Source organism: Lutjanus erythropterus, chromosome 3, assembly GCF_056507025.1.
Source record: "Lutjanus erythropterus isolate fLutEry1 chromosome 3, fLutEry1.hap2, whole genome shotgun sequence".
Classification (NCBI taxonomy): domain Eukaryota; kingdom Metazoa; phylum Chordata; class Actinopteri; order Lutjaniformes; family Lutjanidae; genus Lutjanus; species Lutjanus erythropterus.
In genome coordinates this window covers 18845909-18865457 of record NC_139319.1, presented here as the reverse complement: position 1 = coordinate 18865457, position 19549 = coordinate 18845909, and the positions used below count along the sequence as shown (strand labels likewise).

Genomic DNA, 19549 nt, shown 5'->3' with positions numbered 1-19549 from the left:
ATTGATGAATCCATGGCACTGTGCACATTTTTCTCTTAGTCCTGCCCCTCTGTCAGTTTCATTTTGGATCAATAATATTCTTTAAACTTATACTATAAATGCTCAGTTCAATACTATACTGTAGCCTATATATTCTATATATTCTGCAGAGCAGTGACACCTTCATTCTCAAAGTGACAAGTAGCAACATGTAGTCGCAGAGGGGCAAGAGCATCTTACACACTGCCACCTGTTGTGTTCCTGTATTTCCATGATAATTCTGTGCTGCTGAAAGTACAACCCCAGACCAAACTGCATCTGCAACAAAATATTTTAAGGAAGGCATGACTACAGAAATTGTCTTACCACATGTTTAGAATTAGGGTCATTGTTAATGAAACCCCAACAGGGTGATGCAGGACTTGAATTATCCTTAAGGGGTTTATTTTGTAATAATAAATAAAATCTCACTGTACATTATGTTTCTCATTACATGGTCACTTACCAAAAAAATCAATAATTTGACACAATATTAATTTAAAAATGATTTTGTGGATTTAAAAATGAACAGATCTGCATCCATAGCAACAACCTATTCATCATAGCAACAGTACATTATCCATAGCGACGGTCTGCTATACAGAAATAAAAGACTTTAATGCTGTACCTGACCAATCAGAATCGAGTATTTAACAAAGTTGTGTAATAAAAAATTAAATTGCTGCCAAAACAAAAAAATGAAAAACTTATTTCATCATTTAGGGGATAAATGTAAGACTTACAGTGGTACACAAACACTGGCAACTGTAACAGATTTTGAATTTTATTGATAATCATTTCTGACATGACTGGCAGTATTATATACAACATAATGAATATACAAAATAGAGTGTAATGACTTAAACATTATTTTGTAACAGTGATATATGGATAATAGTTCAGAGACAGATGATAGATACCAGATACTGTAGTACAAATAATAAATACTGGTTCGAGGCAGTAGCTCTGTTTCTTGCAGGCATACACGTCCTACTGATGCACAGAAACGCCGATTAGAGTCAATGCAACAAACTAACGATAATGTGACCACGTTAAAATACATTTATCTACACACACCGGAGCTCCACTGAGGTTTATCTTTAGTCTTCATGCATAATTTTAAGGAGTACTAAAATTATTGTACTGTAGAGCCACATTTAGACTGTGTACTGAGGTAGCATGCAGGGGACATACAGAGGACAAAACAAGTCATTACATCTGAATCATAATCATTGAATCAAAGTTACAAAAGTATCATTATTATTATAAACCAAAGCTGACAAATCATATACCTGATATTGTTTGTTTAGGCCCAAACAAGAGGCGGTTTTTATTAGGCTATAAATATTTTCACGACAGTTCACCATCATGCATTTTCATGTCTAATAAAGACAGAAGAGATGAAAATGGGGATTCAAACTGCACTGGTGAAGTTGGATCCATGAGGAAGTGTGTGTGTGTACAGTATGGATGACCCAGACAGTGCTGCAAACGTTTATAAAGCAAAGACCTTATAAACTAATCATTAAATCAATAAAACAAATATAAAATAATCTATAATTTACAAATAGATGTATTAAAAATAGATTAAGACCCAATTAAATTGAGTTTCTCCAAATTTATTTTTGAACTTGAAAACAGTTTAGTTCGGTTCAGGAAACAATTTTTACCATAGGGTCCATTTGGTAGCTGCTGTGGTGCTTTCAGGCACATCATATTGTAATTGATTGTTTTCTAAACTGTTTGTGAGTTCCAAAAATAAATTTGAACCTACGCCTCCATCTGCTGATGAGGATCATGTGATTTGACCTAAAGCTTCAGAACAGCTACTTACTGAATTAACTGTAGTGAGATTGTTCCTTTAGTTAATGAACTGGTTTATAATTTCTGAATGGTTTGATGTATACATTTTTAAATGAATGGATTGCTTTATAACCATGTGTAAGGCTCTCTGGGTCCTCCAGTTCACGATGCAGGCGACAGTTTAAGGCTTCCATAGCCTTAGGAGGCCGTCCTCGCTGTATGTGGCGATCAGATTCTCATGTGGGTGGTGAGCGATGCCAATTACATCTTTCTCGTGAACCTGTGGGTGTAAAAGAACACACATGACCACACATTCTCCGTTTCCCACCAGTCTTGCTGTTTCCTTGTTAGTTCTCAGTGTGATTGCTACTCAGCAGCGGTGACAATTCAGAGTGTCAACTGATAACTAGATGTTAAAAACAGCCCATTTTTTAAATAAATTACATTTCACATGAGTGGGGATGAGCTGCCACCTCTCAGAGAATTTGATAATGAGTGAATACTAGCAGCAGAGCTTACAGTCAGCGTTTTCTGCAGCCTGCCTGTCGTATAGTTGAAGCAGTACAGCACTAAGTCCTCTCCCACACAGTAGATCCATTCCCCGCGGGGTGACAGGGTGCAACACACGAAGTCTGCTCCTTCCTTTCTGTCTGAGCTGAATGTCTTCACAGTCTGAGGAGGCAGAGGAGAAAGCATTAAGCTTCTACCAAGATGTTCAGGCATCCTGCGGATATGAGCCCCACTAAAGTACCAATACCTACAAAATAAAGACCAAAATTGTGGAATTAACAATGTAAAGACACATGAACTTTCCCTAGTGACTAGGAACATCTGGCGGTACTAAGTGTGTTTCCACTGCAGGGACCAAGGTCCAGATTAAGTTCTGGAGATATTATATATTTTACCACCTTTCCACCTACTTTCCGAATATACAGGAACACAATGCTGAACATTTCTAATTGGTCAAGTACTCACTGCACTTTCAGCCACCGTTTTTTAAAAATCTGCAGCCGCAAAGCAGTTATTTTTTTGCTTTTTTGTTTCAACCAAATAATTCCTGTGCATTTCTTTATACGGCATAGTTACGCACAAAAATGCCAAAAATAGCCATCACTTTTTCATACGTCAGTGGCCTAATTTGTCTAATCTTGGCAGATCTTTAGATCGCAATGGAAGGAACCTTTTGGTTCCTTGATAAGTAGTTCCCAGGACTAAAAGTTCAAGGTACTTTGGATGGAAATGCAGTTTAAGTTGTTCAGGAAGTTTCTAAGTACATTCACTTTTTAATAGTCATGCTAGTACCTTGTCTCTAGGGATGGCAACTATCACTCAGTCATTTGGTCCATCACTTTGGTCCAGACTGAAGTATCACAACAGCAATTGGACTGATTCTCATGAAATTTTGTCAATCATGGTCGCCAGAGGATAAATCCCACAAACTTGACATTTTCTCTAGCACCACCATACAGTTAACATTTCAGTTTTCGTGTAAAAGGTTTTGAGAACTATTGCAATGAAATTTGGTACGGATATCCATGTTCCTCTCAGGATGAACTGAAATAACTTTAGTGATCACTTATCTTTTCATCTGGGGCCATCATCATCAGGTCAAACTCTCAAATTGTCCAGTATTTTGGTTTATGACCAATTACCTGCAAAGCTACCAACATTCCCATCCACCTCAGTTATTTAACAAATGCTAACATAGATGCTAACATTAACAAATGCTAAACTGTGGATGCTACTGCTCGCAAAGATGGCATCTTTTCAGTCCAATTAAAACAGTTTTATAGCTTCAAGGTTCACTTCTGCAGTTTATCTAGTTTCACAAATATAAAACCTCCATGGATCAAAAATCCAGAATAGAAGAGTCATAATTGACCTTGCTGACCACAGTTTTACAGACATCTCTTTTATAAGGGTGACTTATCAGGGGAAATGCTTTTTGAGTAGCAGGGGTACTTTATGCTTTAATACTACATGAATAAGATAAAGACAATGAAGAATTGTTGTACCTCACAAAGCTGCTAGAATGGCTCGTGACTCTTAATTTTGTATTTTAACAATGACCATGAATAAATATAACAAAGATGACAGACTTCTAATAACGTAAATACAATCAAACACAATATTAAAGTAATTCTTATTCAGTATTTTTGAGAAATTCATCATGCTCTCACCTGACCCTGCATGCTCAGAATGACCACGGTGTTGGTGTGGTTACAAATCACAAACTGCTCTGGATTTTGGGGCAGAAGAATCACGTTGTTGACAGGGACTTCTGATGTCCGCGACAGAGATTTGAAAGTGTGGATGCATTCGCTGGATTTTGTGTTCCAAATCTAAAATATGACATAAAATAAATAAATGGTTTAAACAAAACAGCACTTCTTCAGCTACATAATAGTACTGATGGATTATTGCCATATAATTTGCTAACTGTACCTTAACTGTGCCATCAGACGAGGCACTGATGATGTGAAATCCATCATGAGTGAAACATGCATCATTTACAAACGATGAATGGCCAGTTAACTCCTTTAGTGTCTTCCCTGACCTCAGTTCATGGATTCTGAAAATGACATTGTTCAGGGAAAATTTAATTGACATAAGAATTAGCAAAAAATAAAAAAAAACAGCAGCTCTGAATCATGAACAAATCCACATCTGTTCCTCTCAAGAAGAGAGAGCAGACAATACATGTTTCTGAGCAGCCGCTGAGTTATTTTTAGCTCTTGTGAAGTGACTGGGTGCAGATTAACTAAACCATGACAAAACGCCTAATGCTCACAGATTCACTCCATCTCTGGCAGGATGATTCTGCGTATGTAAACATTAAGTCAGGCTCCCAGCTTGTGGAATTGCAAGAAGAGGAACACGTTGCAGCTTTGTGCCTGAGCACATGGTCTCTCTGAGTTACACCCACACAGCACATGTGCTTCAACACCGCGGAGAGGCTCAGCCCACACCCCCCAGGAGTCAGAAATAGATATTCAACTCCTCAACTATGGCGGGGTATCAGTGTGTGTGTGTGTGTGTGTGTGTGTGTGAGAGAGAGAGAGAGAGAGACAGAAGAAGTCAAAACACAGATGTCCCTGTTTGCAAATTTACATTCAAGTGCACAACTCAGGTAAGAAACATGTGACAAGAGGCTTCAACTGCTGACGTCTGATATCTGCAGGGACTTATGGAGTTTTGCAAAAGTTTAAAAACATGTCCGAAGAAACAGAAAATGAACTAATGACTAAATATGATGGAAAACATATTATGACCACCTGTAAGAAATGACTGTCACAACTGCCACGAGAAAAGAGCAAATTTTACCAATATTTCTTTATTTAACTACTTATTATACATTGTCCATTTGCACACTGGATGTCACTCCGAATGCTGCTTTATTTACATTTACATTTATTTACATTGTTTGATTTATATTCTTTTTGATATCAGTGAGTGTCATCATAGTTTTGTTGTGTTGGTCTCTTGCAGCAGGGCAGATAAGAAAGAATCGTTACTCTTGAAGCATACTATTTTTTTTTTAATTTTTTTCATAGAGCATCACAATTCTGAAATATGTTTTATCATAATTGTTTCATAGATACTGCAGCATGTCAACTGTTCAACTCTGCTTTCCATCATGTACCCAGTATTTACAAAAATAGCGGAATTTATTTCTCCTTTCATCTAAAATTTTCAATTGTTGCTCCCTTGTTCCCTGTTTTCTGTTTTTTCGTTCCACTGTATCTACATTATAAATTAGTATCATGATGCCACACGTGGTGTTTGTGATTAAATGAATTGTGCAAAACGCCACATGTTGTTAAGGCACTTAAAGCCCTTCATCTAGTGAGTAATTTCATGTTGCTGCTAATTTCCCTACAGATACTAGTGTTTAGTGAACCCTGAGATCTTTTGCTTTCACACATTACAACTGAGTGCCAGACATAATAAATCGGTTTAGGTACAACATTTTGCATTGCATTTTGCATCAGAATATCAGAGTTCAAATCTGCTCTCTAACTGTTAGAGAAAACCATTAACAGTTTAGAAAAAAGAAATCAACAGCCAAATTAATAAATATAACGATACATATACATTTTTGAAGGGTAAGTTAAAAAGTGAATTCTTTTGTTCGCTTTTTTTGTGCCTATTCCTTTCCCCATCTACTTTTCTATTTGCCAGTTCTGTTATCATTTATTTGTCTTGTTGTGGCAACATTTTGTTAATTCGATGTGGGTTGTAAAAAGAGCTCACTGCCTCCCAGCTGACCTCAGATTCATGTGAGCACAGCTGAAAGTTTTGTGAATCATGTCTGAGGTCAGTGGGAGCTCTCACTTCCTCCCACAGCAGAAAAACAAAGTTTTACCAAAACAAAGCTCCCACCGCGTTTGTTTCTATTTTCAAACTGTTGAGTGAACCGGATTAGCTGTATCAGGTATTAATCTATTTCATTTCACTCAACAGACATTTTGCACAGCGGCTTCCAGTGAGCCAACATGTACAAAAGCAGCACCCTGACTCTCTATGATTTCATGTTGAAATGGCTGCTGGGAAAACAGTCTAATGTATCCCAGTGTATAAATCTATGTATTGACATTAACACGTATCTATTTATTGAATGATTCATTGTTTAAAACTCTGAAGGTCAAATTTAGCTTATATCAGTTATATTATATGAATAATGGTACCACAGTCAGTGTCATTGTGTCAGCCATGAAAATATGAATTTCTTGGGGCAAATTTCTAAATGGCCTAATGGTAACATTACACAAAATCACTCAGCTTTTACTAAATAAAATTATATTTATTTATGTCATGCAACTATCCTGTGAATTACTTGTTTGTTTCATGTGCAACCAAATTTCTGTGTAATTGTCTATTTTGCAGGGTAATACGTTTATATATTTTTTTTCTCTAATGCCACACAACATGCATGTATGCCAAGATGTGTGCAATTACCCTGTCCAATCATTCACTCCTTTCTACCTCTATGTTGAGCTGCTGTTAATTTTACGCCAGTGTGGGATCTTATCTTATCTTATCTTATCTTATCTTATCTTATCTTATCTTATTGCATCATAACGTTTTGTATCGTATTGTAGCGCACTGTATTGTATTGAATCTTTATCTTGTGTTGTGTTGTGTTGTGTTGTGTTATCGTGTTGTGTCCTATCCTGTCTCAGTTGCAGCAGTCTGCAGTGTGTTCACTGTGTGTCAGCATTTCATCCCACCTGATGGTCTGGTCAAAGGAGGCACTGAGGATCTGGTTGTTGTCCTTGGAGAAGCTCAGACAGGTCACACCTTTGTCATGAGCATGCTCAAACCTGCGCAGGCACAAACCACTCTGGATCTTCCAGACCTTCCACAACAACAACACACACACACACACACATATTTTTTGGGAGAAAGGATGTAAATCAGCTAATAACCTCTGCCGATATCAACACTACATATTTTTCACTGTATTTGCACACAGTGATAACAAGACTTACCATTAAATGAGACAATACTGTAAGGCAGTATTATAAGATCAAACCTTTATTTTGCCATTCTGAGCTCCAGTTGCCAGCAGATCTGTATCCTGACTGAAGGACATGCACAGTACAGCATCATCCATCATCATGAAGCTGTCCTGGGCCTGGTACTTCAAATCCTGATTCATCCATGCAAACACAGACACACACAGCCAAACAAAAAAAATCTCTTTTTGAGCAAGAGGGCAACATTAACAGACTACGACAACATGATGCAAAATATTCAATTAAATAAATAATAAACAGGAATTAGTTTTGAAAAATAACTAAAGTTAAATGTTAAAAACAAATTATAACAAATTATAAATATAAAGAATATATGAATTATCAGTATCACCAGTATTTAAGTGTCAGAATACAAAAGCATGCTTACCTTGCTAATTTTTCCAGTGTTAAAGTTCCAGACCTCGATGAACCCGTCCACAGATCCAGTGACTAAGTACTTGCCGTCAGGAGAGAAACGGGCACACTCCACATGTGACCGTCGTCCAAACTGCAGGTCAGAATGAGACACGGTAACTTCCTCATTAACATCTTCCTACAGAAAACAGGCTGCCTGTTAACACATATTTTATGCCTGTGATCCAGATGCACTGAGAAATAAACTGATGTGAGGTGACCTCAGGGAGGCATAAAGTTTTGCACCACGCTGCAGTCTGAAGTTGTGTGGGCTGACCACTTTAACCTTGGGCACAGAGATGCAAGGACGAGCTACTCAGGCAGCTCCATCTGGATGCAAGTGATGAAAGCACAGCCAGAGACTAAGACAAGTGCCTTCAGGTGAGTAAAGTAATTAGTTCTGTGTGTGTGTGTGTGTGTGTGTGTGTGTGTGTGTGTGTGTGTGTGTGTGTGTGTGTGTGTGTGTGTACGAGTGCCAAATATACTGAGGGTACTCATGAAGAAGGAGATGCAATCAACATATGGAAATGACTCACTGATAATAAAGAAAAATCTTGTTTATTGTAAATGTACTGTTTACAACTACTGAAATGTAACTTTTGCCTCACCTGACAATTACTGGAGATGCTCAATATGGACTTTTTTCAGCTGATACCAATAACTAATAACTGCCTTCTTTTCATGGCTGATACCAATTATATAACCAATAATTTCGCATTTTTGTATTTTAAAAAGAATTCATATAAAAAAGGCTAAGATCTAGTGGGCCAAGATGGATGATCAATTAATAATTGTTTAATATTAATTAATGATCTAATAAATCTAACTGATTTAGCTGATATATATCAACTATAATTTCATTATACAAAAAAGGAAATAATCTAAATTTTCCTTTATCAGCGGATAATTTATTGGCACCTATATTTATCATGCATTGCTATCAATAACCAAACCAAACTTTAAATGTGCAAAGAAAGCCCTACACAAGAAGAAGAGTGGATAGATGGATGGAATATTCAATTTTTTTTACTCAAGTTTCAATACCACACTGTGAAAATACTCCACTACAAGTAAAACTTCTGCATATCATATTCTATAAAATTACAGTGTTTTTTAATGTTGCTGTCCTGTGACATTCAAATATCTAATATTTAATCCCTGGGATAATTAAAATTGAAAATCAGAGAGATATGTGGTTTTCATGGGATAGGAAGGGTATGAAACACTGTAATCTGAAAAGTAACTGGTAACTATAGCTGTCAAATGTACAATATTTGCCTCTGAGATGTAGTAGAGTAGAAAGTATTAAGTGGCATAAAATGAAAGTACAAATACTGTGAATCTTTACTTAAGTAAAGTACTTAGTTAATGTATTTAGTTTTTAATTGTATGTTAATGAGAACCTGTGGTGTTCTACCTTGATGTGGCGGTACAGCTGTGTTGGAAAGCTCTCTTTCTCCACGTGTCTCTCCTTGTTGTTGGGTGTGTCGATGGTCATGTCGGGGGAGAGATGACCCGGATACTGCTGGAGTCTCATTGACTGTGAGGAACAGGAACGACAAACAGTCAACAGAAAATATTAAGTAGCTGTGGCTATATTACGCCATTAATGTCAACGTCTTAACAAAATCAAGAATGCTAAGGAATGCCAACTTAAATATTAAAATGTTTGTTTTGTCAATGCATTACTGTTGTTCCACAAAGCAACACATGATGGAAACGAAGGAACTTCTTACAGTGTGAAACTGTAAAAACATGTGAACTTTGTGAATGGTAACAGCTCCAAAGCAATGGGAAATATCTTTTAGTCACAAGTTTTCAAATTTTAAATTGACAATAGATGTACTGTTGCAGCTTGAATATCTGATTTATAATTTAGGACAATAATGTCTTGTATACTACAGCCAAAACACTATCATCAAATGTTGCAAAACTCTAATTGGGCCCCACCCACTTCAAACTAGTGAGAGGAGCTCAGACAAAATAAAATTACAGAAATTCTCTCCTGTGATTTAACCGAAATGGCTCTAACTTCGTAAGACACCATCACTAATAGTAAGAAGCTGATTTAAAAAATATATTTTCAGGGGAGAAATGAGGGAGATAGATCGAGATCTTTAGAGTGGGGCATTGATTGCGTGGCTTCCCTTGTCAGGTAATTAGAGCGAGTTTTGAGAAGGATATTGATCTGTGTACTCACACCAACTTGTTCCAGGAGCCCCATGAGGCGTGAAGGAGGCACCACGCTCACCTCCCTCACCAGCGCCTCAGCTATCGCTCTGCGCCTCTTCTCCTTGCTGCTGCCTTTGGGGTACGCCTGCAGTGAAAGGGAAGGGACGTTACTTTAAAAAACGCTTACTGTTTCAAGATTCAAGATGTTTAATGTGATTCAGATTATACAAGAACAATCAACGCAGTTGTTTAAAAGTAAAAAGCTTTACTGCCTCACCTCACGAGGGTCAAAGTAGGAGCATGTGAGCAGATTCTCCAGATGGCTGTACCTCTCTGGCTGCGTCTGCTTCAACATGATCATGGGGTCAGTTTGTCTGAGGAGGGAGCGAGCTGCTCCCACCTCCCTCATCTCAATGAGCTCCATCACAACCTGTTGAAGAGATCAGTACTCATCAGATGCCGCTCGTTAAAAACACAGGCCAAGAAAAGCACTGGTTGATCAATGCAAAGCTCACCTGCTCATAAAGATCAATAAGTGTGTTGTCAGGCAACTTGAGGGACTCGATGGCCAGCAGGACGGAGTCCCAGTGGCCACTCTTTATATCTGCGATGAAGCTGTCGATGCTCTCCACTGTGTTGAGTGACACAGTGGTCTCCTCCTGTAGGGTGTTCAGTGTTCGGTAGAGGTTGTTCTCCTTCAGGTACTGCATGATCAGACGGATCACACTACAGAAGGAAGCTCAATGTTACAATCACATCCTGACTGAAGCCACAACTTAGTCCGACTTCAAATGTCAGAGTTGGAAGTTGATGCATCTCTGTCTGTAAATTTCAATTGATACACTTTACATACTGCATTTTTTTTTGTCGATGACCTTCTACATAAACAACATTAGGACATTTCACACAGTGTATTCCTATCCCTAAACCTGGGCTATCTCAAGCTCTTATTGTTAACTCAGAGTTAACCTAAGCTCAGGGGTATACAATTTATAATTGGTACAGCAACTCATACAAACATCACAGGCCACATCGGCATTATAGTCGCCCTCAAAGGGCTAGTTGTAGATGTAAAAGTATGTAAATGAATCTTCTTGTTGTCATAGGCCATTAGATAATTGGCTCTGCATTTGATTACTGTTGGGTTTAGTGATAATAGTAATAATGTAATAATTAATAACTAGGTCTGAAAACAGGAAAAGAAAGTCTAGGAAAGATAATGGCAAGCAGACATTCAAGTGTGCAACTATTATACAATTTATTACTTATATCACTTTTATATTTTATTTTTTAATTAAATCAAAATAACAAGAAGTGTTGTTTCAGTTTTCAGTGTAGCTCACAAGCAAGGTTTTAAATCCAAAATGTAAATGTGCTTGAAAATAAAATGACATCATTTTACTTGGCTGCCACTATAAATGTTACCAGCTACAACCACTTGGCCAGAGTGACACTGCTGGAAGCACAGATAACAAACTCAGGATGACTTCTGGGACATGTAGTTTATGGACACCGTACTTCTATAATGAAGCATAATTGTACTGTGCAAATTATATTCTTTTCAAGCTCGTGTGGACAGTTACATCCTGCAGGCCTTGAGTTTAACACATGTGCTCTACAGACTTTAACAGCCTTTAGCCCTGTTTCACACTGGCACATCTTAGCCCTGTGTTACATCAATTTATAGGCCTTAAACCTTAAACCTGGGGCTAAATGCAGTGAGAAGAGTCATATTATCTTTGATGCAATGTTTTCCAATTGGAGTGCAGTTCGTCTTGGGTGTCTTCTCCAGTTTGACTGTATATAAACAAAGTGGATCCGAGGATTGTGTGGAATTAAGTGTTAACTTTTTGGTAATATACAGGGTGTCCATAAAGTCTCTTTACAATTTAACACATTTATTACAAAAGCAAATGAATAGACAAAGTATTTTCAAGTCAGAAGACTCAAGTCTGAGTGAAGTCACTTGTCATTGGTCTTTAAGTCCAAGTTGAGTCGCAAGAGTTTTTTGATTTTTTAAAGTCATATCTGAAGTGATCAAATTTTTGACTCAAGTCTGACTCAAGTCCATCTCATGTGACTCTATGCCATACCTCTTGTACTAGGTTCTGGTCTATCTCATCAGCATTTATCACTTGTGTCACACTCAGCTGTTTCTGAATAATAAACTGGAAACTGAAACAGTGATGCTGCCACACACATGGCTGTTGATCTTCTGTTGTTTCAATCAAAACAAGACAAGAGCAGAGATCCTGGTCCATGTGGACTTTCTGTCCCACGTCAGAGCCACCTGCTGGTCATTTTCACAACTCTCTGCTGCCTCCCACCCACCTTCCCCTCTGTTGACACTTCATCATCAGGATCGCGCTGCAGGAACTTTTTCTGGTCTTTCACGTGCACTTGTGTCCAGAGACATGCATCCCTGGCATTGCCTGCAGGTGAGTGGATTAACATGGTGCTCCACGCCAGTTTATATGCTACATTTTCTCCCATTTAGAAACCCACCACAAGATGAGCGAGTCAACAATTTGTATTCCGTCTCCCCACGTTTCCCCACAGGAAGACTTAAAAACACACCCACATGCTTGTCAGGGGCGGAGAGCTTTTAAATCAACAGGCATATGTGGATGAATCAGACACTGTATGTAAGGACCAGCCTCTCTCTCAGCATAATGAGCAAGAACATGAGATTAAATGTCCCTAAGCGACCATTTAGCAGCCTCACAGGGGAAAATCACCATATGTGCAGCATACTTCAAACAGTGTATTAATAATGAGAGGGGATCAGGGATTGGTTGGGAGAATCCACAACCAATTAAACATACGCCACACGGGTGCACAAACCTTATGCAGACAATAATAAATAACAGCTTAGTGGAAAAAGACAGGTTTTTATATATTTTCTTTATTTCTTAAAATTAAACATTTACGCACATATTCTAAAAAATAATATCAATGTTGTTGTACAAAGGCAAATTTTAGAAAGACGCAAACATCGTAGTAAAATTATACAGGGTGGTGTCTTAAATATATCTTATAAACACAAGATACAATCTTCCAGTTTTAATGCGTAATTTTAAACTCGTCTGTAACAGACTCACGCATCAGGGATTGGATGGGAGGTTCCACAACCAACAAAACAAACGCCACATGGGAACACAAAACATACGCAGGCAATAAAAAATAGTGTAATAAAAGAAGATAGATGCAAATAAAGGTTCGAATGCTACATTTAGGTTTATTTATATGTTTAAATGAAACATTTACGCACACACGTCATACCCTAAGAAATAATAAGACATTTTTAACTTTTAGAAGGACGCAAACATCTCATAAACAGTAGATAGTTAAATGCGTAATGTTCAACTGAGCATAAACAGACCCACGCAGCATCAGAAAAACTGATGTTTTCTTTTCGCCTAGTCGCACAGGTGGTCTCCTTATTACTTTTATGCTCTCATCATCAACAAACTATCACTTGACAACTCGGTAATTACCATAAACCCCGAAGGTAAAGCGCACTTACTCGGAGGGCTCCATCTCTGCAGCCATGCTGGTGCTGATGCTGATGCTGATGCTGACTCCTGCTGCTGCCGCACCGGACTGACGGTGTGGCGGCTCGGCTCGGGCTCGGCGCTCGCTAGAGCCACGTGAAAGTCTTCTGCTGAGGACCACCCACTACACGTGCTTCTCTTGTGTCTCTCTCTCATTTTTTTTGCAGCGGGCAGCAATCCCAAACCCTGTGACTGCCGCTGCCACACAAAGTCTTGGAGCTTCCACACCCCGCCCTCCTGACGCATGCCGATATATAGAAGAAAGAAGCATTTGTGGGCACGTTGTGCGCAGGAGACGCGGCAGAGAGCCACGACAGCAGCATCAGCATCAGCACCTCGTGGCTCAGACCGTGCTCGCCTCTAGGAACCCTTGTGCACGAGCCAAAACATCCCTAAACGTCCTCTAACGGAAAATCACCTGATCAGTGCTGCTCATCAATATGCACATCCAGAGCTGGCTGCGTCTGCGCCCTTTGAGCATCTTTTTGCCTTGAGGTTCATATTATCTCGCATATACATTGTGATTACCAGCCATCACTGTCCCGCTGTAATTAGACACTGCGGGTGCAGAGCTGCTGTCTGTGGGCTGCGAGTGTTAATCAGCTGCGATGTTTGCCACTTCAGTCAGAGTGTTTGTTTAATTGGCTGCTTCTGCTTATAAACCCACACACACACACACACACACACACTAGCGGATAAATAAACCTGTTGGTGAGCACAGTGCAGAGGTTTAATCATCTATCCTGCAGAACAACCTTGTAAACGCCTTATTGTCAAACCAGCCTGAATCATCGCGCCAAATCACGCGTACAGAAATAGATTCATGTACCTGAGGCAATTAAAAACAAGCCTACACTGTAATCTAGACTGAACTTTAAATATACATGATATTTATATATTTTTTTTTTTTATATTTTTTTACAACTTCCTTCATAACTCACAGACTATTTGAAATAAACTAATCATCTTTTGACATAAGAAACGTAGTAACTCATGCTAGACCTCTCTTTGATACATGGCATATATATTATTCCACTACAAATACAACTTGGACGTCTACACAATCACAGATTATGTGAGTTAATGTTAATGTGTTAATGTGATTGATGTGACAGTGAGAGATAATTTGTTGATTTAAGATCCACACTACGCAATTTATGAAAGAACTTCACAGAAGAATAAAGAATAAGCAGTTTTGATTAGAGTGAACATTTAAAAAATGGTTTAAAAAATGCTATTTTAGGCAATGCACGTCAAATCTTGATCAAAAAATGTCACTTTCTTACTTCTAAATCAGTTTTTTGGTCATAAAATCCTCCATGTTGGTCATACAGACATGTCACTTCTCCTGCGAAAGGAAAAAGGACATCACAACAGCACTTGTCTATTTGTTCAAACTTTTTGCTTTTCAATTGATCCAGTGTTACAATGCTCCCTGGTTTCTCAATATGTGCATTAATTAATAATGCAATCAGTTTATTTTTACGGAGAAAGACAAGACTATAATATTAAATTTAACGCAAGGAGTCAGAGTGGTTGGAGGCAACTGTAACACTGAAAAAATAAGTTATATATGTACCTCAAAGTAATCACATTACTGCTGTGGAATCTGCTAATGTGTTTTCTTTTTTATCAGTGGTTCAAATTATTTTAGATGTCAGACATTGTATGCATTCAAAGTAAAAGTTTAATTAAGCTATTTAATTAATTTAAATTTACATTTTTGCATAAGAATAGACAACCAATAATTTTTTTAAGTTAGTTTAAAGTTATTTTACATTTGAATTTTTTGATTGCTTACATAGAGCCATGTGATGCAACCATCATAAAATATTGTATGCTAGCACCTATATTAGCATAGGTGGGTCATTTTTAACTAATAAGCCAGAGATGAAATTGATCAGTTAGGGTTAGAGTCACAGTCATCTAAACTTTAGACAGCAGATGAAAAATACAGCACATCCAAAATGTAACTTTAATACCTCAAAATCAGTTTTCTGTTGAAAACTGCTGAGGTGAAATGACTGCTCCTTTTCTATAAGCAGAGAGGGAATCATACTGAGCATGTGCAGAGCAAGGTCATCACTCTAGCTTGTTTCTGATTGGTGGAACCAAGTGGGTTACAACTGCCACATGTTACAAATACCCCCGATCTCCCCTAGCCTGAATAAGTAAAAAAAAAAATCTGACAAGTAAGTTATGATGCAACAAGTCAGGTGAAAATGATTTAGTTTGATAATTAATACACGAACAGCTGCAACCTCGGGTTGTGGGACGTTATCTCTCATTCCCTGAAGCAATTTTTGATGAACAATGGTCACAAATGATACCTAAATCCACACAGAATTCAGATTCGTTAGGTATTATCCTTTTCAACACACTATTAAAATAGAATAAAAGAGCTGTGATGGCCGAGTGGTTAAGGCGTTGGACTCGAAATCCAATGGGGTTTCCCCGCGCAGGTTCAAATCCTGCTCACAGCGTCGTCAGCTTTAATTAGTGTAATCAAAAACCACTTCTCTGATGATTTGGAAAGACTGATTCTGTGGGAAACTTTCTATCACGTGTTCATAAAAATGAATGACTTGTTATGGTTTATAAGTAATAATGAATACCTGAACTTAACCTAATATATTACACCGTATTTAACCGGTCAGTAATTAATTTCAGAATAATTTCCTAAAATCCTGAAAAGTGCTACCTAGTTTGCTACTAATTATAAGGAAAACACAGTTAATGAATTACAATCAATTGCGAGCATAAACTAGAGCATATTTTAAATATTGAACAACTAAACGTGCAAAAATGTAAAATTAGCCAACAGAAACTTACAGAATATATCTGCAAAATAAATTTGGGGACCTGGACATCGGTCGACTACTCAAAATTCCTGAGGTCCGTGAACATCCCTGGCGTAACTGTCCGTCCTGATGGTGATGATGACGACTCGATAAAATACAATAAAAAATAAAAATAAAAGTGGCATATTTTTGTAAGGATGCCTACCACACAACGCGAAGACTTTCAAAAATCACTTTAACTGAATTGGAATATTTCGGTTTCCCATTACGTCACACCTGGGTTGATATCGCGAGAAGTTCCAGAGCGGCATTCAGCACAGGTGAGCGCTAATTGACTACAGGACCAACACGTTATGAGAGCAACAGTTTCCCTTTGAAGCAGCATTTTGCAGGGTAAGTGGTGTATATTTATTACTGTCCGCGTCTACAAAGTCTACAAAGAGGTTTGGATTTCAAACGTTTACCCTTGTCTTTTTCCTTGCTATGGACGTGCACGAAACATGCCAATGAATAACAACCAGGTGAGTACAATGAAGGTATATATCATGTTCCCACACCCCATCAACACAAGCTAAGACACTTTGTTTTTCTGATGTTCGTAGCCATTGAATTCCTAAAAATGTCCTGTTTGAATTTTGCAGTTAATAGTTTGATTGTTCCCACATGTATAATAAAATAATCTATTTAGGACTTTAACTTTTGGAGAATTATTTATTAATAAACATGGACTGTCTGTGTGGACTTAAGCTTTGTGTCTCTGTGCTGTTGTCCTGCAGAAGGTCCAGAGTGCAGCTGCCAGACTGGCCAAGCTGCCAGTGGTTCATTCAGCTTGTACTAAGCTGTCACTCCTGTACAGTGACACTAAATGCAGCCACCCTAAGGTCTGTGTGTGAGGGGCTGGAGAGCAGTGTGACAGCTATAGCTGCACCTGTCATTGTTAAACTGGAGCCGCACAGTGAGTACTGTCAGGACTAATGGTTTAGATTGTATTGCCATGCTCTATATTCTCTGTTTATGCCAGTGACTTTACTTTATGACTGCAGCTAAAGATTATTTTCATCATTGATTAATCTGTTAATTATTAAAAAATAATTGTTAGTTCAGCCATTTCTTTAGAATTCAAATACACTCAGCTTACAATCATGTCAAAGCAGCAAGTTTTTATATTTAAATAGTTTGAACAGCAAATATTTGGATTTTTCTGTTTTCAAAAACATGTTATTTAAGAAAAAAAAAATCCTGTAAGTCTTGCTTAATATTATGTGATGAAGACAACCACTGAAAAAAAAAATCAATACTATAAATGTATTCTTCGTGTAAATGGCAATCAGACCAACAAAGAGACCAAAAACTGTTGACTCTGGGTCAAGCATGCCCTTGCATACCCCAAAATATAAAAAAATGTACATACTATGAATGAATTCAGTTAATTTTAACAGGGAAATATTTGTATTCAAAAATTAAAAAATTAAGCAAAAAGGCTATATACATATGTACAAAAAGCTTAAAATAAAGCAACAAGTTGCCAGAAGTGTTTTTATACCAAAAAATGCATTTAAAAATACATTTCATACAGCAAATGTGTACCCAAAGAAATTATTTACATTTACTTAAAATCAAGCATTAATAGTAAAGGCGTAACAAATTGTTGACATACTTGAGTTTTGTGATATTATGTTTTGTGATACTGTATCATTTCTCAAAAACACTTAATCTTGATACATGCAAAGTCTCTTGGTAGTGACTTATTTTGTGTTGTGTTTAAACCCCTGACTGCGAGACAGCAGTGTTGACTGTTCTGATTGAATAAAAAAGTAAAAGTTAAATTTTAAATTCAGATTTTTACATATAGTGGTGTGGTGGTGTGTTGACATTTTAGGAAATGTTTATTTGCTTTCTTGCTGAGAGTTAGATGAGAGCATTGATATCTCACTTATCATTCCATTAAATATGAAACTACAGCTGGTTATGAAAACAGGGAGGAAACGCTGGTCTGCCTCTGTGCAAAAGTAACACAATTTCAAATTATGTCATGTCTTGTTTAATCTGTGCAAAAATGGGAGTATAAAGACAAGTTGTGGCTTTATGAGGAGTTATGTGCTTTCTTGGCCTTATGCAGTAGATACTTGACTTTAGAGCAGGGGTCTCAAACTCAGAAAGGCTTGGGCTGCTGCTGGTATTGTGATCTCATCGGGGCGCCACTTAAATGTTTAAGTACTACATGAAAGTGCAATATTTCTGAAAATTGACTCCCGATTTCCATTACTAACGTATTTTTGTCACTTAACAAAAAACATGCAAACAGTAGTTTCTATAATTCTTTAGTTAGCTGTACATTGAATACAAACTCAGCAACTCTGCGGGCACTTCACATTGGTCTTTGATGCAATGATGACACTAGCTAGCTGAGCATTGTCGGTTTTTTGTTTTTGTCAAGAACAGAATGGTGTTTTTATTTAAATTGCACATGAAGAGGTAGTTCAAATTATCATGAAACAACTAGAAAGTAATTAAAACAGCCAGATTACATTATATTTTTGACATCATTTTGCAAGCCAGAGGGAGGGAGATCAGGGATCTGAAATGGTACCCAGGTTTGCAGTTTGAGACCCCTGCTTTAGAGTGAGTTTATAGGTTGCCTGCCAACCTTACAGCAATGACAAAACTTCAGTGGTATTGATCTTCTCATCTTAATTCTGCAAGGAAATGAATAGGCGCAATTTCCAAAATGTCAAACTAATGAGAGGGTGGAAGGATGGTTGAGTCTCAGCCACATTTCAGAATCAGAATTGGTTTTATTTTCATATACAAGGCATTTTTTACTGCTAAACTCAACTCAGATAGATTTTTTTGTTTGTTTGTTTTTGTTTTCTCTTACTGACAGTACCTGGTTGTTTTTTGGTATCATCTCTGTTGAGGTTCCAAGCACGCTCAGCTGATACCAAGGTGAAGAAAAAGTATTGCGCCCACTGATTGGTGATACAGAGCAAAGACACAACTTTCTTTTTATCCACTCAAAAATGGAGGCCAGCAAAACCACACAATGGTCAACTGACGAAGTGCAGACGTATCAAGAACGCCATCCTTTCATATCCTCTGTTTCAAGAGTGGCATAGCTCCTTTTTATGTGCGTAGTGAGTGTGTGGTTGATGGAGAGAGACAGTGAGCAGCAAAGAGTGATGGTGAGTGCAGAGGAGGAGAGGAAAGGGTGAACAGTGAAGTTGTAAATCTGGCAGTAAATGTACAGTGTAGGTTTTAATTTGTCACT

At 37.7% G+C, this 19549-nt stretch overlaps 1 protein-coding gene and 1 non-coding gene across 2 annotated transcripts; one reads left to right on the top strand and one right to left on the bottom strand.

Annotated features, from left to right (window-relative positions):
* Positions 1 to 1933: 1933 nt before the first annotated feature.
* Positions 1934 to 13707, bottom strand: LOC146329911 (WD40 repeat-containing protein SMU1-like). The gene is made up of 12 exons (XM_084715295.1): positions 13453 to 13707; positions 10442 to 10652; positions 10204 to 10356; positions 9955 to 10071; positions 9172 to 9294; positions 7729 to 7848; positions 7358 to 7474; positions 7053 to 7180; positions 4267 to 4393; positions 4002 to 4163; positions 2341 to 2493; positions 1934 to 2101 (listed from the first exon to the last, which is right to left on the bottom strand). Exons 1-12 carry the CDS (start codon positions 13476 to 13478, stop codon positions 2003 to 2005), a joined length of 1536 nt encoding a protein of 511 aa, XP_084571421.1. The 5' UTR covers positions 13479 to 13707; the 3' UTR covers positions 1934 to 2002.
* Positions 13708 to 15881: 2174 nt separating this feature from the next.
* trnas-cga (transfer RNA serine (anticodon CGA)) lies at positions 15882 to 15963 on the top strand. Its single transcript has one exon. It is a non-coding gene; the product is annotated as a tRNA-Ser (tRNA).
* Positions 15964 to 19549: the final 3586 nt, after the last annotated feature.